Source organism: Bemisia tabaci, chromosome 4 (genome assembly GCF_918797505.1).
Source record: "Bemisia tabaci chromosome 4, PGI_BMITA_v3".
NCBI lineage: Eukaryota > Metazoa > Arthropoda > Insecta > Hemiptera > Aleyrodidae > Bemisia > Bemisia tabaci.
Window position 1 is genome coordinate 35,114,092 of NC_092796.1, and position 24,825 is coordinate 35,138,916.

The 24,825-nt window shown below is 35.7% G+C and overlaps 3 protein-coding genes across 3 annotated transcripts; 2 read left to right on the plus strand and 1 right to left on the minus strand.

Annotated features, from left to right (window-relative positions):
* Nucleotides 1-242: 242 nt before the first annotated feature.
* On the plus strand, nt 243-2,018 carry LOC109030075 (octanoyl-[acyl-carrier-protein]:protein N-octanoyltransferase LIPT2, mitochondrial). Its single transcript, XM_019040886.2, has one exon. The coding sequence runs from the start codon at nt 509-511 to the stop codon at nt 1,205-1,207; it is 699 nt and encodes a 232-aa protein (XP_018896431.2). The 5' UTR covers nt 243-508; the 3' UTR covers nt 1,208-2,018.
* Nucleotides 2,019-2,239: 221 nt separating this feature from the next.
* Nucleotides 2,240-11,341, minus strand: Aldh (Aldehyde dehydrogenase). The gene is made up of 10 exons (XM_019040651.2): nt 10,958-11,341; nt 10,166-10,270; nt 9,491-9,631; nt 8,602-8,848; nt 7,742-7,926; nt 6,980-7,129; nt 5,612-5,749; nt 4,601-4,765; nt 3,727-3,884; nt 2,240-3,153 (listed from the first exon to the last, which is right to left on the minus strand). The coding sequence occupies exons 1-10, from the start codon at nt 11,066-11,068 to the stop codon at nt 3,006-3,008; spliced, it is 1,548 nt and encodes a 515-aa protein (XP_018896196.1). The 5' UTR covers nt 11,069-11,341; the 3' UTR covers nt 2,240-3,005.
* A 742-nt stretch (nt 11,342-12,083) lies between these two features.
* Nucleotides 12,084-24,369, plus strand: Got1 (Glutamate oxaloacetate transaminase 1). The gene is made up of 8 exons (XM_019040762.2): nt 12,084-12,479; nt 14,190-14,371; nt 16,340-16,448; nt 17,001-17,218; nt 18,088-18,238; nt 18,811-18,976; nt 19,782-19,924; nt 20,623-24,369. The coding sequence occupies exons 1-8, from the start codon at nt 12,365-12,367 to the stop codon at nt 20,763-20,765; spliced, it is 1,227 nt and encodes a 408-aa protein (XP_018896307.1). The 5' UTR covers nt 12,084-12,364; the 3' UTR covers nt 20,766-24,369.
* Nucleotides 24,370-24,825: the final 456 nt, after the last annotated feature.

The window sequence follows — 24,825 nt, forward strand, 5'->3', positions numbered from 1 at the left end:
CAGGAGCTAAACTTTAAGCCTCTTTTTCTCGGTTCGATCTCGATGTGGCTTGGTTCCTTTCTGTTTAACTCCGTCCAACTGACGTATTTATTTTCAAACTTACCGCGCGGATTTTATGCTGCGACACTACAACCGCTCTCTGTGGTAATTATTTAGAAAGATTGCGCAGTTGTTAGTTGTAAATACAGACGATAGGTAGCGCGCAAATCGATATTTGATTTTGTAGGTTATGTATTTATTTACCTCTCGCCTTATCACTCTTATCCTCTTATCAGTTATCACCAAGAACTTCTGAACATCATCCCCTCATTTACCTTTCAACCGTTCTCGTCATGAAAAAATTACTATCAAGTGGTGGTCAGTTATCAGCGAGTCAACATGTCATCATTGATTTCCCGCAGTTAATATAATCGATTGGCCAAAAAAAATGACTTTCCCACAACAAAATTTGCTGCCCATTCTGTGCTCTGTGTAACTGTCTCCTGTGAATTCTTAAACTTTTTTAACAATGAAAATCCCTCGTAAAGTTATCCTTCACCAACTTGGTCGACTAGGATACATGGAAAGTTTAGCAAAACAGCAAAGTGCTGAGAAAACCCTGAAAGAAATCACTCAGGATAAAGAAGATAACCCACCTTATCATGGATCACTATTCCTCGTTGAGCACAATCCAATTTACACCACCGGAGCTCGGGAAAATGGATACGATGACAAGTTTGCGGAGAGACTAAGAAGCTTAAATGCAGAATTTTACAGATCTAACAGAGGAGGGCTAATCACTTTTCATGGACCAGGTCAGCTCGTGGCATATCCTGTCATTTACTTAAAATATTTTGATCTGCATGTGGGAACGTACGTTGCTAGTTTAGAGAATACGATTATCAAATTATGTGAACTGTATGGACTTAAAGCATACACTTGTGAACACACAGGCGTGTGGGTAAATGATCGTAAAATATGTGCCCTTGGTGTTCGTTGTAATAAGTTTGTTACAACGCATGGATTGGCTTTAAATTGTAACACAGACTTAAACTGGTTCTCGCACATTGTACCTTGCGGTATCGAAGGCAAAACTGCAACTTCATTATCCAAAGAGCTAGGTAGAGATGTCACTATTGAGGAGGTGACACCTGCATTTCTGAAATGTTTTAAAGAAGTTTTTGGTGCTGAGTTTGATACACCGAAAGAGTTGATCGCTTGCTTATGAAATGTCTTACACTGACTCAAGCAGCTTCAGTCATCAATTGTGTAAGGGGAAAAGTATCAAAGGCTTTTAATTTGCATGCAAACCTCTGTGGAATTTTGACCAAACTGGTTCTGACCAGCTGTGCTACCATTAGAAATTACCTCTCTATCTGGTTTAATCCTGTGATCTGAGCTTAGTTCTCTAGCATATTCTCAAAATTTATGTGTAGAGACACCATGACTCATTTGACCTTTTATTTAATTATTGATAGTCAAATGATTAACTGAAGGATAAGTTTTATTGTACCATGAAGGAAAAACGCTTTTTTCAAGAACCAGTAAAAGTTAATTTTATAGGTCTCCGGTAACTTCGAAGTACTATTTTCACAATAATACTTTTGCTACTGTACACATCTGTTTTTGCTTTTGTACACATCAATAATTGCATTGTAGTTCTATGACCTCTCATGGCCAGCCATACTCTAGATCAGATTATGATGTAATTCACTGTAAACTGCAGAAGAGAGATGGCGCCAAAATTTTTAGGTACATGAATAATAGACCTTTTAAAATTATTAGGTACAAGAAAAAGACATTTTCAATCAACATGCCAAACAACATTTGATTTTGGAGTCAAAGTTTTTAACTTACTAGCGCACCTTGACCTTCAGTGTGAAATTTAGGATTTAAGCACTCTTATCCATAATGGATACAAGTCTTCCAAGAGAACCAACCTGAATTTTTAAAACCCAGCTTTTAAGGATGCCATCTGAATTGTGAATAATTTATACAAGAGACAATATTATGTGATTAAAAAAGTTTTTGTTGAACAACTGCGTTCTGCTTTCCCTGGATGTAAAAACTTTGCATGTATCCGATCCTCATTGCTTTCCTTGGACCAACTTTAGATTTTATTTGTAATAAACTCTGTAACCCCTCAAAACTACAGGAAAAAATTTGATAAATAAAGAGGTCAGATAATTTTAAAACATGACTTATAGTTTAATTTTAGGGTGTTAACTGGGTGGGAACACAGGTTTGGAATGAATTTCAGTTTTTAAAAGAATAAAGCTTTATTAAAAAATTCAGCTTTAGCATGTACAAAATAAAAATTGTAAAAAAAAAAATCAAACAGATAACACAATGATAGTAAAATTTTGATATAAAATAGGAAAACATGAACAATGATCAAGGAAGTCTTTAGGACCTGAAAAAAATATGAAAACGCACAAAATGTGTGAGACTCGGCCCAAGAGTAAGGTTATTCATTGAGTTTTAAAGAATACTTACTTAAGAATTGACAAAATTGAATTTGGACTTGTTGATTCGCTAAAATGCTATACTAGGTACATTTTCAATACTTCTTGATGCATCATGAATACAGTTCTACAGATTTCAATTGAGTACCCAATAAAGCTTACAGAGATAGTAATAAAGGAGTCTTACAAAAATAAATAATAGTGTTGGGCCAGATTTGACTATAAAATAATACGGTTCCTTATAAGACTTAATTAATATTCTTAGTAACCTAATTCATCATGCGCACTGATACAGTGATTCTGAAAATTGTCAGGACAACCAACAATTATTTTCTCACCGGTTTCTCAAAATCAGCCTTCACTGGAAATAAAATTTACTCTAATCTATTAATTTACTTAATTTTAAAAGAATGGCCTAAAAGATTTATTAAAATATAAAAATTTTTGATAAAAAGATTATTTTAATAATGGCACATTACTTTTTGAAACGTGATGCAATCGTAATTAGTTTGATTCTCAAGAAAACATGAGTTTTGTGTTTTCTTTACCGATTTTGATGATTTAGCTGTTCTTCATGGCAACTTTGGTGATGACCGTTTTAACCTCTGTGTATGCTTCAAGACCATACATTCCGTTTTCTCGGCCGTGACCTGACATTTTGTATCCACCGAAAGGTGTCTGGGGTCCAAATGCATTGTAAGTGTTCACCCTGTGAGACAAAAAGTATTTTCAGATTAATATACGGATTTTTGAGACAACCAAATAATTAGCCTATACTTTTCCTTTACATTATTCTTTCCGATTATGTTGAAAGCGGAACTATATGAAGACACATCATTCAAAATTTTTATCCCTTCTTTTAAAGAGAATATTCGTGCAACATATTCAGAAAATATTCCTGAGAGAGCAAGAAGAAAAGTCACACAGAATTATGTGCAATAAGTATGATTATTCGTCCTTCACAGAGAAAAGTACAGCAAGATCTGCAATGTCGCAAAGTAAGAATCTTGGTTTTGCAGTTGCACCATTGACATTGGCTGCTACTAGGAGTTTAAGTTCCCGAAGTGACAAATAAATAAAGGGCAGAGGACAAATATTCAGGATGAACAGGTAGTAGACCTGTTGTTCTTCTCCAAAGCTTTCTATCCTTGGTGATAGAGCAAGAAAGAGTACCATCAGGATTCTGTAGAATGACTATTCTGATTAGAATAAGCAGTTGTTCAAACAATTTGACATAAAGGGCAAATTATGAAACTTAAAAATCACTCTCCAATCAACTTACCAAACAGTTCCAGCACGAATTCCTTGGACTAAGTAGTTAATTTTATCAACATCTTTTGAGAACACAGCAGCAGCAAGTCCGTACTCCGTGTTGTTAGCTCTTTCAATCACTTCATCCAAGGATTTGAACTTCATTATCTGTTGCACTGGACCAAAAATCTGAAAAAAAAATTCATTGTTTTTAACCCCTCCAAATGTATCTAAATACTGCATAGAATGTTTGAAAAATCAAATTTCCTGTGTCTGCACTGCCTGTTATATGTGGCAGTCCAAAACATTATTGCTAAAAGCTATTTGACTCTTCAAATTTTCATTTTTCATCATTGAGATCTATTTGGTCAATTTCTAGGCTTTTCTGGCTATGGGCATGTAACAGTCTCTAAATTAGTCTTCTGTTTTTAAATTTTCTATTTTTGGATAAAGTTTACACAAATAAGTTTACGCACTTTTAGATTGCCACAGTAGATCATCTGGTGTCATTTTAGCATGGAAAGTAAGTAAATACAAAAATCAAGATGGCAGATCTTTCGTCGCAGTCTGAGAGTGCGGAAACTTATTTAGTGTGGACTCTGACTCAAGTTATTTAATATAGCATTAGGCCTGGGGTTAGGTTGCCCAGCAACCAGGTAGGGACCTCAAGATACATAAATTAGCTTTAAATTTGAAAAAGATGAAAGAGTTTCGAATTTTTTAGACAAGAAGAATGAAAGACAAGGGTGAAAATGATCAGAAATTCATCAACAAAAAAATAAGTTAACTACAAGCTGAGTACAAATAATTGATTTATCACTGTGGCCAAAATCTATGATAACTTTGATTTAAATTCCTCAAGGAAATACATAGTTGGAACGGCTTATAGAGGCAAATCACTTTACCTCTTGTTTAGCAATTGTCATGTTGTCATCAACATCAGCAAACACAGTTGGTTGAACATAATATCCTTTGCTATCGACACGGTTTCCACCGGCGACTAGCTTGGCGCCTTCCTTCTTGCCACTATTGATAAGCCCAACAATTTTGGACAGTTGCTCCTCGTCAATCTGGGATGATCAGAGAGCAATAAAATAGTGTGAAAAAAGAATAAAAATATGGAATCATAGTAAAGAATGTTGATCCGAGTATTTTTTTTTTTTTTTTTTTTTTGAGTTTTTATCTTTTTGGCTTGTTTGATTCTATATTGAAGTTACTTCAAGGTTGTTATTAAATAGCAAAGTCTATTAAAATTTTTTAGGTAAATAATACGCTTTTCTTATATTTCTCTTTGTCTTTTAAAAAACTACTTCGCGTAGATAAGTTCCATCTGCCTGATGACATTTACAAAACTCTGTTTATACAATGACACTGGATCTAGCAGAGTGGAAAGTAAGAAATTTGACGCACTGAGTATATACCACAAAAGTAAGTACAAATTTTCAACACCAGAATAGTTAGTAAATATTTACAAACATTTATTGAAAAGACAAAGCGAATAAATGAATTATTCAAATGCTTCTTTTTGAACAAAGCTTTAAAAGAAAACAATGACTCAAGCATTTACAGCAACAATTTCATTCTGAAACAAATCGTTTTTCGAGATAAGAGTCTTTTTATTCGCAAAAATTGAAAAGGTTGCTATAGTTTACTTGAACTTTGGTAATTTCAAAATTATTAGCGAAAATATGAAGACGCTTATTCTAATATTTAAATGGGGGTATTTGGGCTTCATTTTACAATGAGGCACTACAATTTCTGACCCATTAGTAAAGGCACTTATCTAAATGGGTAACTAATGGCATTTAAGTCATTTTTAAAGTGAGCTGGATACTATAGCTCCTGATTGCAAAATGTGGTCTAATTCAGAGTGTATTCCTTAAGATGAGAGTGGGGATATATAAATCTTGCGGTACCTGAGGTCCTTGCTCTGTGCTTGATTCAAATGGATTTCCAACAGTTCGTTTCTTGGCTCGCTCTGCACTGCGCTCAACAAATTCATCATAAATTGTATCTTGAACAAATGTTCGGGACCCAGCGCAACAGCACTGCCCCTGTGGGTAAAAATTAAGCAAGACAAAAATGAATTAGACAAAAAGCAAAATTAACAATTTTTTCCAGTTTCGTTGAGGGCCAACAAACAAAACCATCCACTCAACAATAATACCTCTCTTGCAAACTTATCTCTGGTAGTTTCTTAAAGAATATTGTTTCAATATCATACTGAGCACATTTGCAATGTCTAAAACTCATCCTATATTTTAAAATCTCAGTGAGAAGTTAAAAAATGTTTGCGCTTCTTACTTCAAACAATAAAGTGTAGACATAATTCAGTGCAATAGCCTGATTGTTGAAATTTTGTGTTTGTCGGGTACACATAGATGAAATAGGTTAAAAGGCGGAGCGTGATTGGTTGGCTATGTCTATGGTCTGGTCTTATCGCTGCTTTATTGTGCCTACATCGGGTGGAACTCACAACAAGCCAAAGGTAACTCGGAATTTTCTGACAGTTTGTCATCCATTCCACCTGACAAAAGCAGCGATAAGGCATAGCTGGCCAATAACGCTGCGCCGTTCAACTATGTCATCTATGTCTACCCGACAAACACGAAAAAACAACAATCAGGCTGCAGATGAGTCAACTTTTCTGCTCTTTAATTAAGCATCACTGCAAACTCACAAATGACACATTGTTTACCACGATTTTTTAAAGAACAATACGCTATTCACACCCTACTTCGTGCTGACCTTCACATTTTTTACAGCCTTCCCATTGTTTTTTGCGACGAAGGTCATTATGACAAGAAGTTTTTGCACTCTTGCTGAATATAGTTGGATTATGACACAAAAGATTTTAACTTGAATTACCACAAAAAATGGCGAAACCCCCATCAGCGTATTCTTAGGACTACCAGAGAGAGTTGGACTTGACTGAAAGAGCTCTTCGCAGGGTTGCCACAGAATTTAAAAATTTAATTTTCTTGACACATTTTGGTAGAATTCCGGAACAACGGAAGATATGCCAGATGGTTGAGAAGACATAATTTGAAATAGTTTTCATGATAAATTTGTTGTTTGATACCTCAAATCTATTTTAGAAAGTAAAGAAAGGTAACTTAACAATTTTTCCCCGACATTTTTTCCATTTTCCTGCTTTTTCTGGGATCCCCTGACTGTGGCAACCTCTTCTTTAGAAAAATTGACCTCTATCCATAAAGGTTCATCCCTGTCAATGGTCACAAACCTGAAGTTGTATTAAAAATTAAAACAGAATTTTAGCTAACCATATTGAAAAATAGACCGAAATGGGCAACTTCTACAGCCTCTGGTAGGTTTACATCATCCAGGATAATGTTCGGTGATTTTCCACCCAGCTCCAAAGTGACTCGTTTCAAATTACTGGCTCCAGCTCCTTGCTGAATTAGTTTTCCGACCTAGAAATTGAGAATAAGTGTCAAGATTAGTGTGCTATTAATAACAGGTTACAGAAGCAAATTTACCTTTAATTCTGACTTTCTTAAAATTAATTTCTGCAACAAACATAGCAGAAATTTTTTGGAGTCTCATAGCTTGGTTATACATCAAATCATTGACTTTTTTCCTCCAGGTGAAGATGTCAAATTTATGTGAAGGACTGGTCGCAGTAATTAATTTTGTATCAATAACTGTTGGGAACGTCTGTTAAAAAATATTCTATTCTTTCCACTGCAGGGTGTCTGTTAACATTTTCTTTTCCAGCACCCTGACTTTCCAGGTTTCCCTGACCCTTGGATTTTCCAACTCCCTGATTTTCCCTGCCTTTCCCAGACCTTCTTTCCCAAATCAAAAGAAATGCAAACATGTTCAAAACTCATTACCCACGACTCAAGGGGAAAATCCACTACGGATGGTGTGGAAGAGGATTGAGAAGGTTTCCAAATTTTCACAAGAATCCATATTTCAGCTTGAAAATTTGTTGCCGAGAGCTCAAGAGCAGGGTTCAATGTTTACGATTTCCTTCATCTCCAAATTTGATTAGATTTTAGACAAAAATTGAAGAAACATACCTCAGTTGATCCAGTAAATGCAACTTTGTCAATTCCAGGGTGATGAACTAAGGCTGCTCCAGCATCTCCGTAGCCTGGTAAAACATTGATAACCCCGGGGGGAAAACCTGCTTCTTTCGCCAGCTGAGCCGTGTACAAAGCAGTTAGTGGAGTCTGTTCTGCAGGCTTCATGATGATACAATTCCCTAGAAAGAAAAAGAGCCGTCAAATTTGAAGAATAATTGACACAAAAATTTAATTCGTACTCAAGAATGATTTGAAGCAAACCTCCACCTATCTTTCACTTTTGAGCAACAGACATTTAAAAGGCAAACTCCTTTAGAATCTCCCTGAGAATCTTCTCTGAATCTGTCTTTAAGTTTTGACTTCACCTCAAATTTTTGCAAATTCTCATTCCCTAATATTCACCGAATTTCAAAGGTAAATTTTTTAATTAAAAAAATCAGTTCCTTCCCCTAAATAGCGTAAGAAGAACAAGAGTTTTCTCTTTACATAAGGCAAAACATACTAGTTGCTGAATATATTGCTCAGGGCAACATGAAATATAAAACTTAAAAACAAAATAGCCTAGTCAGCGAAAGGAGATGAAAATTCCATGTTCTAACACCCATTTTCTGGAGGATTGCCTGCTTCTCCTGAAGGTCTTTTTTTTTTTCTCTAAGGAATCCCAAGGACACTTGGTTTTTCCAGGTCTTGGATAATAAGGACTTTCCCTGTCACTAAGGCTCTCGCTTACCATATGAGAAATAAATTATTGATATGAGATATAACATTTTATCCACAATTATTGGGATACACTTTATTTTCTCCATCCATGGTATTTTCATTCATGTAAGTAAATGAGAAGTGAGAACACGAACCTGTTGCTAGGGCAGGACCAAACTTCCAAGCAAGCATGAGAAGAGGGAAGTTCCAAGGAATGATCTGGGCACAAACACCAACAGGCTCATGCCGTGTGTAAGCGAGATAATCACCATCCATTGGAATAGTCAAACCATGATTCTTGTCAGCCCATCCTGCGTAGTACCGCAACGTTTTCACACTTAGAGCAACATCTCCAGTTAACGCTGCTGAGTATGGTTTGCCATTATCCAGGGTTTCAAGACTCTGTAATAATACCATTAGAGATGTAAAATATTGTGTGCAAGTATTGTTTATGACTAATTAAAAACCATTTCAGAGAATACAGAAGGTTTACAAACCAAATGAAAGATCAAAGATGCAGAAAGATCCTGTCTTCTGCACTTTAAAATACCTGTCTCATAGTGTTCCACACTTTTCCTAACTTTTATTTTCTACAAAATTTACCTCCACTTTTAAAAAGAATGCCCCATTTCGTTTTTTATTCAATTCGTAGGTATTTGCTTCAACAAGAATTTTGGATTAAGATTTCAAAATTTTTGAAAATTAATCTCCATCCTTTGATCGTCCAAAATAATGTACCTACCAGTGTCTACCTCAAATATCAAAGGCAAAAAGTGCAAAAGCACTTTCACATTTATAATTAGGGTCTCTACACATTTTTACATACCCGGGCAGGCGTGTAATCAGGCATTTTCTGCACCCTCATAAGAACCTACATTTATTACCCAAACTCCAGCTTTATAGATCGGTCATCAAAATTGACACATTGAATAGACATTAAGAAAAGTCTAGTCCCAACTTACTAATTTGTAAATATGATTGATCACTGTTGATCGCTGTCCCAAAAACAACAAATAATTTCCAAAAGAATTTATCTACACTTACAGCTATGTACACAGCATCTCGCTCTATCAAATCTGCCAACTTGTTCAAGAGAGCACCCCTGGCAGATGCATCCATTGTTCTCCATGGGCTGTTCAATTTGAAGGCTGTCTGCGCTGCAGTCACTGCTTTATCGACATCAGCCTATAATAAGAGTTGATCAATTGAAAAATTTTAAAAATGTGTTGATTTGGCAAAAATGAAGGAACCGAGGTATCGGAGTGAGTCACAAGTATATGCTATGTAAACTAATATTTATTCATACTAATGTGATTAAAAGAGAAAGATTTTTCTTGATATCTGGTGCAGTCAAATCTCACTACCTATGTTTAAAAGTATTAAGTAAAACTGTGGGTATTTTACTACTGAGCAAGATTTTCAAGTTACTTAGCAGACTTTTTCTTGATAGCCACTGGATCATAAAGATAAATCAGGAAAAACTCAAGCCAAAATGTTGATTTTGTTTGATCTAAAATATAAGGTGTGCATAAGTTGAAATATTTCTGAATGAGGTGAGCGTTTTACAGTATAGCCTTTGTACATCTATTCCCCGCAATCCCAGCTGTAAAAATATGTTCGATTTATGTATGCTTGAAGCAGAAATTATACATCCACTGTAATCCTTTTCCTTACGTTTTTAGGATGACATGTAATTAAGTTTTAAGGTATTTATTTTACCTTGCCTGCTTCTTGAATTTCAGCAATTGTCTCTCCAGTGGATGGATCAACAGTTTTGAAAGTTTTTCCGGAGGATGATTTGTGCCACTCATTGTTGATAAAGAGCTGGAATAAATAAACAGTAGGTGAGAAATACAGTTGAGAGGAGCTGCAGTGAATGTGCGCTACAAAAAATAGAACAATTGTCATGAGCCACATCTGCAGTTCAGCAGGCAGTCTGGTTTGACTGATTATGTAACTCAGATCAGATTTTCAAAGTAGACACTTAGAACTAATATCGGGAAATTGTGAGTAATTGTCACAATATCTCAGCAACTGAGCAAGATCAGCAGTGTCACCATCCTTGAGTCTTACCTTCTTTTTCCCTCATTTTTCAAATTAATAAACAGGGAATCTGGTACACTTCAGGGCTAACTTGGGCAGTTATGGAATCATCTACAATCGTAGAAAATTTTTCAATATTTAACTGTATTGAATTTGATAGTTTGAATTAACTTGGGTGGATCAATAGGAGATACAAGTTTCCCAGTATGATAGGAGAAAAGAAGAAAAAAGATAAAGATGACTGTGGGGTGCTTGCAACGCTCACCCTGCTCGGTCAGAAATCGACACAAAACATATTTCTCCTGGTGTTTCAATTTTGCCGAATCACTATTTGAATAAAATAATGTCATGCGAAGAAACTGATGATTGCTCACTAGTAATTGATTAGAGGCTTTGTGAATTTTTCGTCAAAAATAAAACTGGAAAGACTGAGTTCTCTGAATAAAGCTGCTGCATTAAAATACTCACCCCAGTGCATTCCACGTTTGGGCTTTTCACCGGCGCCGGCAAGCTAAGAGTGCTCATCAATCTCTCCAACTTTTTGAGATTGAACATCTTCATTTCCCGTACTCCCAACATGATAAAACACAAAGCAAGTAAGCTCAGAACGCAAAGAAAGCAACAGAAACACAAAGGGGTTACTTGGTGTAAACGAACGCAAGTCGCCGCTTGCCGGTTCCCGCAGAGCTTTCAAGTGCTCAAGTATCACGTGGTGTTAACTTAGGGTCAATGGTCAAGTTACTGATCTCTGAAATAATGCTGATGCTGATAAAAAAAAAATTTAAAATTTAAATCACTATTTTGCCGAACATAAGGAAAAAGCAACAACAATACAACAAACCCAACTAGAGATAAGAGATTCTACCCTGATCGACCAATCAGATGTTATCAGGAATGCTATGGCCAATCAAATTTCAGGCTATTTTTACGTCACAGGAGAACTCAGCCAAACGTTGCCAAATTGAAGTAATTTTTCAAAAAATCTATTTCAATAGTTTTACTGTTCAATGTATGGTTTTTACAGTTTTTAGCGATCCTTTACCCACTTCAACAGATTATGAAAATCCATGGGTTTGTGAAATCAATCACACCTCTGTTTAGGCATCCCGAAGCTGCAACCTGCTCTTGACCTGCTCCCAACTTTGTTGCCGAATTATCGGAAAGATGATAGGTGACAGTTATGTAACGCAATTTGATATAATTACATAAGCATCTTGACAAATAAGCTCTGAAGCGTTTAAGGAATCCACTACCATCATAAAGGTGGAAAAAGTAAAGGAGAGTTACCTATGTTCAGATGACAGATCTACCTATGCATCCAGAACTCCCCCCCCCCCCCCCCCCCCGAACAGAACTCCCAACTAACCGCATGAGTTGAATGTAGAGTTCGATGAGATTTTTGCATGAATTTCACACCTGCACTATCAGCTCTAGTAAGAAATACAAACATTTTTAAACCTCCGCCGCATGCGAAAGCTTCATCACGAGACTTTCAAACTTACGCGGTTACCGCTCTTGACCTTGAGGCATTTGGCAACTGCGCAAAAATGATCCTGGCTCATCAGCTGATTTTTGTACACAGCCACTTCTGATAACAGCGTGTGGTGGTTGTGGGTGCTTTGAAGCGAGGCGGTCGCGTCCGTCAATATTTTAATTGTCAGAGGAAGGCGGTGAAAGTTATTCGCTCATCGCTCCAGGAGTGCTCAAGGAAAAGGTCGTTTGAAGGTGACGTAACGAATAGCGCATGATTAGTTTCTCATCGGTGCATTACCGAACTTGAAATTCGGGATCTGTTTACGCTCACTTCAAACCGTGTTACAGTCGGCTCAACATCGTGAACTTTCAAGTCGTGAGCTTTCCTAAACTTCAGCAGTTATGGCAGCCTCAGTGTTTTCTGTCGTTCAACCCGGACCCCCCATTGAAGCTTTCGCTTTGAATAAAGAATGTGTCGACGATCCATTCGAGAAGAAAGTCAATTTGATCATTGGTGGTAAGAAATCATTCTGATCCAAAATTTTTGTTCTCTTTAACCTTATCACACTCATGCTTCATATCTCGTTTAGGAGTTTCGATGCTCAAAATTGGAACCATCCGTTGTGAATGATGCAACAATTGTCTGATTTTCATAGTACTCGCTGGTCGCTTAAGCTGTTGAACATCTTCCGAAACTCTAATGGACCCTCGATTGGATGATGTGCCAGTATGTAGTGACATGCCCCGTAGCACATTTTCTTTATCTATCACAAATTTCTTTCCCTAAGTGGTGGAGAGTGCAGGGGTCAAATAATGGGCAGTCTAGGGATGTCGATACTTATCCGATACTTGCAAAGTATCGATACTTAACGATACTCGGTATCGATACTCCACGATTTCGATACCATGCAGTATCGATGCCAAGACCCCAGTATCGACGGTATCGATACTTAGTCTGATTTGGCCATGAAAAAGGCCTCTTTTTCTTTTTTAAAAAACTCTCTCCCCACTATTTCACCTCCATGATGCACTGTGACAAACGACGGAGTAATCAAGTTGCTCAAGATGATTATACTTCAATGAAAATGTTAAAAGCTCAATTCGATAACTGTAGTTAAGGGCTCAAAATAGTTGACCAAGGACGCGAACAGGGCTTTTTCGAGAGAGGCGTAAATCTGGCGGAATTTAACGGCCGACAGACATACGCACACTCAGAATCACGGCATAATTCAGAAATAGTATCGATGGTATCGATACCTCATAAGTATCGATACTTCAGCTCGATGCTCGATACCGGTATCGATGCTTAGAGTCGATACCGGTATCGATACCGAGTATCGATACTTCCCTGAGTATCGACATCCCTAGGGCAGTCTTGTATTGGTTCGGACATCATTAACCTGCAGAGACAATCAAGAGATCCTAGTTTGAATCCTGACCAGGCAACTCAAGTTAGATGGTCTTAAACATCAGTTGTCAAGGGCTAATTGTTCATTAGGGACCGAGGAGGGTCAGGCTGTAACTGTATGTGCAAAATTACACTTTTGGGTGTATTGAAAATACTTGGAAATAAACAATTTTTCATTTTGTCAGTTGAATCAATCAAAAGTTTTTCTTAATTTCCTGTAAATATTTTCACCTGCTCAAACTTTTCCCTGTAAATTTCCAGGAGATATTTCAGTTAGATACTATTTTTGTTGGAAAAAAAAAGAATGAAAACTAGAAAATGATCAGAGGCTGTGGTACGTCAGCGGCCATCCATAAATTACTTAAGGCACTTAGGGGGGAGGGGGGCCTGTAACAGCCTTACGGTGCCTAACGAGGGGGAGGATAGGGCTATTAACCATACGTAAGCTTTCCACCCTACTTTCAAAGAAAATGCTAAAATCCGTTTTTTGTCAGGTTGATAATAAAATTCAATATGAAATAGAGGAAATCATCGGACCATGCTCCCGTCATTTCTCTTGATTCCCACTTCTATGTGCCAATGCATTTTGGGAACCTCGTCCCATCTTCAATTTATTATTAATCTTTATAAATAGATGTAACATGCCGCTTACAACTTTCCACTAATATGGTTGTGCTTTACCTCCTCCTTTTCTCATCCTCCCCTTATATCAATACTTATCTGAAATTATTCAATTTTTACTCTCCTGTTCAATGGTTTTTTCTTCTCCTTGGAAATTTTTGAAAGTTTGTTTTATTCACATTTTCTTTTATTTTTTAGCTTACCGCACTGAAGAAAGTCAACCATGGGTCCTACCAGTTGTGCGAAAAACAGAAATTATGCTGGCGAATAATGAAAAAACCAATCATGAGTACCTGCCAATCTTGGGTTCGGCTCCATTCTCCACCGCTGCCACTGCCATGCTACTTGGCAAGGACTCAAAAGCTCTCAAAGAGAAAAGGGTATGAATTATCTAAAAACACTAAATATTATTTTAGAAGGAACAACCATTTGCAAGGAAAAAGACCTTTAAGTTTCATGATTTAAAATGAATAAGTAGACACCACTGCTTAGAGTATTGTTCCATGCACATTCAAACGAAATGCCCAAAAATTTCATACAATCTAAAATTGTAACAGGTTAAAATTTACAGCCTGAAGAATGTAGTTTTGGAAAACTACAGATTTTGGCAAGATTTAATCTTCTTTTTGGCGCCTGAACTTCTGTCATCTAAACTTCCAGCAATTTATGCCACATTTCGCAGAAAGGAGCCAAGCCACTTTAGCTATCGCCCAATTTAAATGGGCAATTCAAATGTTTAAAAGAGAACCTTCCTGCGGATTCCTTTAAAAATTTCAAGGAATTGGCTTTGTGGTATGCAGAAAATTCACTGAAATTTCCCCAAAAATCCACTTAACAGTTTTCATGTAAAAAATTAAATTGCTCAATTAAGTTTGGCAGTAGCTGATGTAGCTTGGTTCCTTTCTGCTTAGCGGTCTATTTATTTTTCAGCAAGCACCAGAGCGATTGCCATTAAAAGCTCAAATTCCTAATTTTTGACTGAATTAAAAAAACAATCTCTCGTATAAAATTCACCTCCTTGCTGTGAGACTTCTTTCCCCATGGATGGCAGCTTTTGTACTTGACTTTCAAAAGAGAAAAAAATCAGTGAAACTAAACCCTTTTATCCTTCCTAATGATCTGATCCCCCTACCCCCTCCCCAAAAAAAAAGACATATTCCTGCAATAATCTATTGGATTCCACCCTTGGAGGCCTTTTTTCCCCCTCCTTTAGTAATTTATAATTTCTAGCTATGCCACTAATTGATCAGGAAAAAGTATCAAACAACAATTTATGAAATTGGTGCAATAGTGGATTAACTTTTTCAGTCACCATATTCATAATAACATGAGATCATTTATGAGGAGTTTTATGAGAAATTGAAAAATTAAAATTTGGTCTCAAATGCCAAAATTTATTGTTTGAAACATTTTTGAGGGAAAATAAAATTTTATCCCTGTGAAAATTTTGTCCCTGTGCAATTAATGCAACACTACCTGCCATGTATGGTAAAGATCAAGATATCAACGTCAAGGTGACAATGTCCTGACTATTAATTCAAAGAATCTTATTCATATCTCATCTCATTTATCTAGAAATTTAGGAATTATCCTGTTTTTCTTAGGAAATTTTTGGCTTGTAATAGGTATCCTAGAACTCACCAGCATTTATGCTCTAGGGAAATCTCTTGTCAAGGAACAGTATTATCAAGAACCATAGGGCACTTATATTTTTAAGTTTGAATATTAACCTTCGATCCCAATTAAAGCAACAAGCCTATCTTCCTACTTGTTTACTTTTCTATTATGATTTGACAGTGAGATTTGTCGTAGGAGTATATTCCACTTTGATTTTCACTTGTTAATCCAAGTGAATTGTTAATCTTTTGAAGTGAGCATTGTCAAGTTATGATGATAAAAGTACTGATTAGATTTTAAAGCCTCCAACGGAATGTAATTATTTGCATATCACTCCTGCTCTACTGAATCTGACTGTCAAAATTTGTTCCTGAATGGATTTATACTTGAACAAAACTCGTCTCTCCGGTGATTGTGTTATGATAGATGATTTTCATTGAGGGAGAGGGAGGCAAAAATGGAATGAAATTGCTGAAAACAACTTGGTTGGGGGAAATTTTTATTCACAGGAGGATTTCGACATCCCCACTATCCTAGTTGTAGGGTTCCAGGGATACGTTGACTTAGATAACCACCCAAGGACAATGCAGGGTGAAAATTTCTTTAAAAAATGAAATTTGTGAATAAATATTAAATGCTTATCTTAAAATGACCGTTTTAGAAGCATCCTGACTATCATTAAGATATTTCAACTGTATTACAAATAAATCATTTTCTGTAATTTATTCCAGGCATTTGGTGTTCAAACGCTAAGCGGTACTGGAGCTTTGTCAGTAGGTAGCAGATTTCTTGTCCAACACCTTGGTGCCAAGCACTTCTACTACTCTGATCCCACTTGGGGTGAGTTTAAACTTTCCTCCAGGTTTTTTTCCTCTCCGCAAAAAGTGGATTACTTATTTAACAATTAATTTTTTAAAAATTATGTCCAACATGTTTCAAATGTACATTTTACTATCATGGAAAGCTAATTTAACCACGGGGGTAGTTAAATTAGCATTTTTACATTGTAAAATCTACATTGAAACATGTCAAACACTTTTTTTTAACTACAAAATTGTTAAATTAGCAATTTTATTTTTTCCATAATAATGTCAGGGCTCTTATCTTTTTATCTTATACTTTTTATCCACCACCCAAAGGTTAACTACCATTGTTTAACACTTGTATAATATTGTATACAGGCCCTTCTGAAATCACACATTTTTTCTCCGCTCTACAAGGGGAAAACTTCAAAACTTTTGATTCTCTGCTGTGATTTCCCTTGAACAGAAGAATTATCACAATTAAAGTAGCAGCGGTTTATTATAACAAAGACTAAAACCAACCTAGCGAATGCTTTGAAAGCATAGGATTTAAGTAGTAATGTATTTAATGTTAGCATGAAATTTTCAGAGAACCACAGACTGGTGTTCCAACATGCAGGCTTTGAAAAAGGATTTGCGTACCGGTATTGGCATGCAGGAAAACGAGGTATTGATATGGAAGGACTTCTAGAAGATCTGTCGAAAGCAGAACCAAACTCGGTGATAATACTTCATTCCTGTGCACACAACCCTACTGGCTGTGATCCTACCCTTGAACAATGGGTCCAAATTGCTGCTGTGATGAAGGTGTTTTTTTTCTCTTTCATTAATGTACTTATTTAAAACTCAAGAAGATCTGATGTTATTACAATTTTCGACTGGGCTTTAATGAATGAAAGGTATCATGGATGATGTCAAAGGATATTTTTGTGTTTCATAGAAGTAGGCATCCAAGTTAAAAAATCGCAAAGAAGCTCATGGCACAATCGAATTTAAATTTACGTGCTATGACCAATGAAGCTAACAAATGACACATGAGTTAGTGTTGAATTTTTCCCAAACCATATCATGAGATGAGTTTTACTCGAAGCAGCTATTTTTTCATTTTTTAAAGGGTATTATACCTCTCATTCTTCATCTTACACCTCTTTCATCCATATTACTCTTCAGATGTAATAGTGAAAAATTCCTGTGTCAGAATTTAGTTGACAATGTAATAACAATGAAAACCAAAAACACCAAGTTAACAAACATCGAGTGTAAATTTGCTGTAAAAACGCAGCATTAAAATGTGTAACATCAAGATTCCACAATAAACTCAATTTGCAAATGAAATTTATTTCATGAGTTGAGTTTCTTAATTTTGATTTTACATATTATTTTTATACATTTTTAAGTAGAGTGTTGTAATTTTAAGCTCTCCGAATTCCTAAATTTTCACTTTTTATCAAAGTTATATTTAAAGACCTTCATGGGCAATTGCCATGAGTTTTTGGCAAAGGGAACGTAGTAATCTGTAGATGAGATGACAGGCTTCGAGTTCTCTGATTATGTCGGAAATACTTAGTGGCTGCAGAGTCTGGCTCTGTAGGTTTAAGTCTGCAAGCTGGATGATATTCTCCCAAAAAAATACCCAACACAAATTCTGATCTGCCTCTTTTTTTCTTTACTTGCAGGAAAAGAAACTGTTTCCATTTTTCGACTCAGCATACCAAGGTTTTGCATCTGGTGATTTGGATGAAGACGCAAAAGCAGTCCGCTATTTCATCGACCAAGGATTCGAGCTATTGTGTGCACAATCTTTCGCCAAGAATTTTGGTTTATACAGTAAGTTTTCCCTTTAGCCATACGTGTTCCCTGTATTGGAATGCATGAATTAAATTGTACCTGGGAGAAGGCAAAAGATACACATGGTGAATCTTTAATTCTTTGTGTTGAATTCTTAGTCCGTTCAAAAAAAAATATATATAATTTTTATTCTAGATAAACTGTAAGTGGAAATATTATTTTTTATTTTATCATTAAACTAATTTTTCTATCGTTCATTTTTTTTTTTTTTTTTGGTAAAAATTTATTTTTGGAATTATTTAGGAGTGTAGAAATGAACTTAGAAAAACATGAGGCAATTTTCTCAAGTGACTTTTTCTAAACTCCTATTTTTGCTTTATATTGTTTAAAAAAGGGGAAGAATTGAACATTTTACTGGGAAATCGGGGATTTTATTATAAAATCAGATGTTCGGCTGCAAAGCTTATTGAAAATATGTTGCGAGATTAAAAAACGTCAGATGGCAGCAGACAGTTGGCCATTTGAAACTTCTTGCCCTCTAAATTACTTTTAAAAGCTGAAAAATAATTTTGTTGCTTTGTACCCCAACTCACAGTTTTCCTCATCCACAGGTCAAAGAGTTGGAAATCTGACGTTCGTAACAAACGATCCCAGTACGATCCCCTCTGTGCTGTCTCAAGTGACTATCATCGTTCGTGGACTTTACTCTAATCCTCCAAGTCACGGAAGCAGCATTGTTTCAACTGTACTAAATGATCCAGAACTATTCCAAGAATGGTATGTGATTAAATTCTGTATTGGAACTGTTGTCCTTTTATCTGCAGGGATGAGAGAACTCATTGTAGGAATGGTCAGCGTAGCGCAGGCTGCAGCTCCCAATAATCAATTTCCAGAACAGTAAAATTTTGAATCTCTATTGAATAGAAATTCAATAATTTCATCATTGCCAAACTCTTAAAATCATAAGTTAATGAAAGACCATTGATTCGCTGTAACTTAGTAGTAGACTCTTCGACAAGGAAAAAAAATTAACACCATATGAACAAAATTTAACATTAAAAGTGTTTGCTTTTCAGAAAATTCTAATTACTACTCTTTAGAGGTAGAGAAAATTCTAAAGTGCACAAGCTTTCTCTTACAACTAGCATAAGGAAATTTTCATGCTTGTGAGATAATTTTTCGGTGAAGGATTTTTTTCCCTGAGTAAAAAACAAGAAAAGAGTAATAAGTACAAACTTAAGAAAGGAGCTTTTTGTGAAATTGACCTCCAGTTATTTGCCGGAAGACCAAGAGGCTGTCATTCTATGGTACAGTGGTCATAGGGCTGGCTCTATGATTAGGAGGTCCCAAGTTGATTCCGGGCTAAAGGACCTGTGTTCAATTGTCTCAAACAACATTTGCAGGGAAGGATGGGGCCGCGAGTGAGTGCGCAGGATTATCCCTTTGGGAGCACTGTAAGTAATTAAAAAAAAGTTTTCTCTCTAAGATTGATTTGTCCTACCTTTTTGATTTTTGTCTTTTTGTAAGCAAGGAATTTAAAGTAAATGTCATATGTCTAATTTAATATTATTTTTTCAAATAGGCAAGGATGCATCAAAACAATGTCAGACAGAATAAAGAAGATGAGAGCAGGTTTGAAGGAAAGATTAGTGAAACTACAAACTCCGGGCTCTTGGGAACATATCACATCACAAATCGGCATGTTTTCTTACACTGGTCTCACTCGTAAGTGCCCATCACTTTACATTAATTTTCTTTTCATAACAGCCCTACGTGCACTTTTTTCAAAACCTTAAGGTCCCTCAAGGATAAAATCGCTAAAAACGTCGTCCAAACAAATAATTAAGTGAGGAAAGTTTGAGTTTTTTAAATTTCTTGCGATTTTATTCTAAAATTACGTGTACTTTCCTTGTTTTTTAGCCTTATTTTCAATATCATCTTAAGGTACCTATTTATTAAAAATTTTGTGTGTGCATTGTTCCACAGGAAATCAAACATAACGGTAGAGCCTTGATTTTTCAGCCTCCAAAAGAACAAATTCTGCCATTTTACAGATCAGTTTCTCAGTTTCCTCAGAGAGATTCAAACAATCAATGTTAAAATATTCACCTTCAGCTTTTATTTCGAGGGTTTAACTTTTAATGTTGAATGTTTCCAGTGTACATATCAAAAAGAATCTTGTCTAGTTATCAGACCATGATTAACGAAATTAAAGTGTTTTGGATACTTTAAAAAATCGCCAATGAAGGCTAACATAATGTTCCGGGGGAAAATTTCATGGTTGTTTTCACTTCTTTCCTGATTGAAATGAAGTGTATCCCTCCAACCTGGGCTAATATTCCTAAAAGACTGAATTTCCACTATTTCAAGAATCCCTCTCTCCTTGTCTAATGATTTGATTTTGTCTTTTTTCCCGCTTTTAGCTGCTCAAGTTCAGTATCTGAAGACAAAGCACCATGTATATGCTCTTAAATCTGGACGAATAAATATGGCGGCTGTCACGACCAAGAATTTAGATTATGTCGCCAGCAGTATCCATGACGCAGTTGTTAATGTGAATGAATAATAGCACCTATCCCTATTTACCTATTCATGAAATTTGGTACAGAAAACAGAATGAAAATAATGTTTTATCTGCATGAGTTGTCCCTTTTCACACTTGTGGGAGTAGGTAAGTCAACACTTACAATGCCAGTTGGGCTCGTCTCTGTTTCCAATTCCTGTGATCTTTGTTTTATGGTATTTTTAATGCAAGGTTTTTCACGGAGCACTTCTTTCGTTATCAACAACGCATTGTGTCTGGTTATCGTATTTTAAACTAGCCATCATTAGGCGGTGTGATCTTACAAGGGGAGGCTACCGATTGTCCCCCTCAGATCGGGTTCAAATTTGGCAGAGAGGTAGAACAGGTTAATATGAGAACCCGTATTTTTTTTTTAGGTGCCAATGCCCAGCCGTTTTTGAGTTATGAATTTTTGAAGTTGCCGTTTTTTCGTGTCAGCAACGCGCTCAAGTTGAGCCTACTGTGCACGCACCTTTTAATGCGATCCGAATGTCGTGGAGTTCATGTGGGACAGTTTTCTAAGCGGTAGCGCGCTCGTCTTTGGTGCTGCAGGCTCGGAGTTCGATACTTATTCCGTGAATTTAATTTTTAAAATTGATTATTTTGTTTTTTAATCGCCTCATCACAAGAAATAGTAAGTCACCTTGTAGACGTTATGATTCTAATTATTTTTTATGTATATTTTTTTTTTATTTTTTTTTATGAGTGTTTGACAAAAAAGGAAAAAAACATAATTAGCATCACAACGTCTACAAGGTGACTTACAATTTCTTGTGATGAAGCGATTAAAAAACAAAATAATCAATTTTAAAAATTAAATTCACGGAACAAGTATCAAACTCCGAGCCTGCAGCACCATTGGCAAGCGTGCTACCGCTTGGACAACTGTCTCACATGAGCATTGCGACATTCGGATCGCATTAAAAGGTGCGTGCACAGTAGGCTCAACTTGAGCGCGTCGCTGACACGAAAAAACGGCAACTTCAAAAATTCATAACTCAAAAACGGCTGGGAATTGGCACCTAAAAAAAAATACGGGTTCTTATATTAACCTATTCTACCTCTCTGCCAAATTTGAACCCGATCTGAGGGGGACAATCGGTAGCCTCCCCTTATTAGAAAAAACAGAAAATGAGCCATCAGCAAAAAATCTTACCTTTGCTCTTTTTTTTATTTCCCTAAATACAGAAAAGTACTTGTGTAAACCATGAATTGTAACCAATGAAGAATCAAAATTAGTCACTTGTGAAGAATCGAATGTTTTTGTCCAATTGTTTTCCTCGGTTTTTTTTTTTTTTTTTTTTTTTGTGGATACTCATACCCAGATTTATGTGAGGAAATGATGAAAAGGCTTACATTCCTTTTTATAACTGTATATGTTATTCTTTTTTTTGTAAAATAACATTGTTTAGAGCCCTTTTAATGTGATGTTATGACCATAAGATGCGTTGAAAATGCTCAATGGTCAAAAATGAAAGAAAAATCTTGCACTTTTTTGGGTCAACTAAGGGTACCAAATGAAGACTCGCTTCATACTGCCGGCTAATTAAGCATGCCATATGAACATTCTAACGTTGCCAAATTCCTCTTCCTTGATGAAATTTTTATTTTCAAGGAAAGTCATGAATATTTTTCCTTGAATTTTTCTGATGTGTTCTATCAATAAAATTGTAATTGAAATTCTCAGAAAACTTCGAAGGAAAATAACTGTAAGCCTCTCAGAAAATTTGTGTATAATTAAAGGAAATTTAGCATCATCGGAAGGTTCTTATGGCGTTTTTAATTAGCACAGTGGAGTAGTTGTAGCACAGTAGTTGAGTAGATAAGTTAAGACAGAACTTTATTTAATTTGATAGTGATAGACAAAGCAATAGACAAAGGAGACAAAAAAAAGTGGAGGAATCCTTTCGGTTGAAGCGAGTAGTTGTTATAGATGGACTAAGAAAGAAAATGATGGACTAACTATGAAGTCTCTCGTGGGTTGCTGTCAGCTAGTCTATCACTTACCTCCTTTGTCCATTGCAACCACTAATTTCCGCCAATAGGATTTCTTCATTTTCCCCTTGTCCTTTTTGTGCATAGCTTTGTTAATCATTTTCAGTAATCAGCCCATAGCTAGTTTTTTTCCTGTTGAAACTTGTTTGATTCAACCTAATCGTGAGGTTTTCCTTGACTGTATGTATTAAGATTTGTCAGTGTTCAGCGGCAGTGTGCCGACACAGATCGAGCCTCAAGCTTGCGTTAAAGCCTCAAATCAAGTTAATAATTCAAGCCCTGAATCTTTCAGTTTTGGTCTATCTTGTCCTCAAAATTGTGTAAGCAATATCTGTCTTTGTTTGTTTTTATCTCTCGTTTTAAGCTAATTAATTTTAAGACAATAGGACAAATCTGTTTCAAATCAAACTTCAATTAACTTTTGTTTCTCATTCTTAGCATAATAATAGGACACTGTTGAAGTTGTTATCAGTAGGTATAGTTTGATCGGAAGGTTTCATTTTTTTACACCCTTTTGTTATTATTTTTCCATGGAAAGTTTTATTAAAGCTAGGGATTTAAAATCTAAGTCAAAAAACAATTCTTGATGAATGATCGGCTCCTAATTATACTCTTCTTCTGTCAAGTACATCACATCCAATGAATTTGTTCCTTTTATTGAGGAAGGTATTTTTAAGAAGTTCAGATTGAAATTTCTCTCTTTTGTCATATGGATGGTTAAAACCGAAAAAATGCAAATCTCAGATTGTGGCATTGTTAATCTCTGCCTATGTTTAACTTTTTAAAGAAAATCTAACTTACAGATTCTATTGAAATTTTTTGTGAACTTTCTTCGCTCCTTCCAGAAAAGTCACACATAAGTGCAAGGAAACGTATTGATTAGTTTTCCCTCAAGAAAATAAAACAATCTCAGAGATTATAAAACATTGCAACTGAATTGTGCATTTCGTTGCAGAGTGTGCTTATTTTTTATTATATATCGGCCTCTCATTTTGGAAAAATCGATTGTTTAATCATATTTACCTAATTGCATGAATATTTTTCTAAGGTTTTTATCATGTTCTTGTACACTGTCATACTTATTATTTCATTTTCTAGTTTCGTTTCATAGCTCTATACATCGTTTTTCTACCATCAAAAAAGTGTTTCTTTTCAAAAAGAAGTTTCAAACGTGTTCTTCCATCTTCCTCAGGAAATCGCCTCTCAATCAACTATGCTTCAATCTGACGCGCATAAAAACTAAAAGATCATCTCTGTTTCTTTTTCTAAAATACTGAAGCAAAGTTGTTGGTAGTGAGGAATGTTTCGAAATCGTACCTGTTAATTTATTTCAATCAAAATGTTGTTATAGCCTTTCAACTTTTCACTCTTACACTACCGTACTCAGTATACAAGTTTCAGTTTGTGAAATATTTATGATTTTAGAATATTTCTCCAACATTAATTCTGGTTTCTTCTTTTGGTTAGTTATCTTACTTTTCTCTTTATATTTGTATCACTGTTATTCAAGCAATTTTTGAAACATTTGTAACACTCATTATGCCCTGAAAAATGTTTTACTATTCTGTGCCCACCATCTTTTTGAAATAAAATGTCCTTTTATATGAAGATACATCTAAATGCATTCGTGTTATTGTCAGTCGCCTCTCCAGTATTCAAGTTAGATGATTGAAGTGTACAGACTTATCCAAAGTAAGGCCTAATGCTATTTCATGTTGCCTAATTTTTTCTCAACTTTTATTTTCTTAACAGAGGACAGGCTTCTTGATTCCTTTAAACTCTCTGCGGTTGTGCCCTGGATCATCAAGTATCAACTAAAAAAATGAAAAGTTTCTATGTTGCTTTGTTTTTTGTTTAAAAAGTAAGACGTCAGAGAGAATTAGCGTCTGGTGTAGAAAGGAGGATTCCAGCTGTATCTGTCCAATTGTTGTCCAAAAATTGAGTGCTTGAAACAACAATAAAGCTGTGCTTCCATGGAAAGAAACATAAGCCTCAGAAATGACTCAAGAAGTTTTCAACTGTGACACTTTTTGACATGGAGGGGAAAAAAGTGGTTGTATTTGGGGCA

Bases quoted from the DNA above. Each gene is read 5' to 3' on its own strand.
- Got1 (XM_019040762.2), top strand. From the start codon at position 12,365: ATGGCAGCCTCAGTGTTTTCTGTCGTTCAACCCGGACCCCCCATTGAA. The intron at 17,219-18,087 runs GTGTTTTTTTTC...CTTTACTTGCAG, and splicing joins AAATTGCTGCTGTGATGAAG to GAAAAGAAACTGTTTCCATT. The intron at 18,239-18,810 runs GTAAGTTTTCCC...CCTCATCCACAG, and splicing joins CAAGAATTTTGGTTTATACA to GTCAAAGAGTTGGAAATCTG.
- LOC109030075 (XM_019040886.2), top strand. From the start codon at position 509: ATGAAAATCCCTCGTAAAGTTATCCTTCACCAACTTGGTCGACTAGGA.
- Aldh (XM_019040651.2), bottom strand. From the start codon at position 11,068: ATGTTGGGAGTACGGGAAATGAAGATGTTCAATCTCAAAAAGTTGGAG. The intron at 9,632-10,165 runs GTAAAATAAATA...CTCTTATTATAG, and splicing joins AAATTCAAGAAGCAGGCAAG to GCTGATGTCGATAAAGCAGT. The intron at 7,130-7,741 runs GTATGTTTCTTC...CTCAATTTCTAG, and splicing joins CATTTACTGGATCAACTGAG to GTCGGAAAACTAATTCAGCA.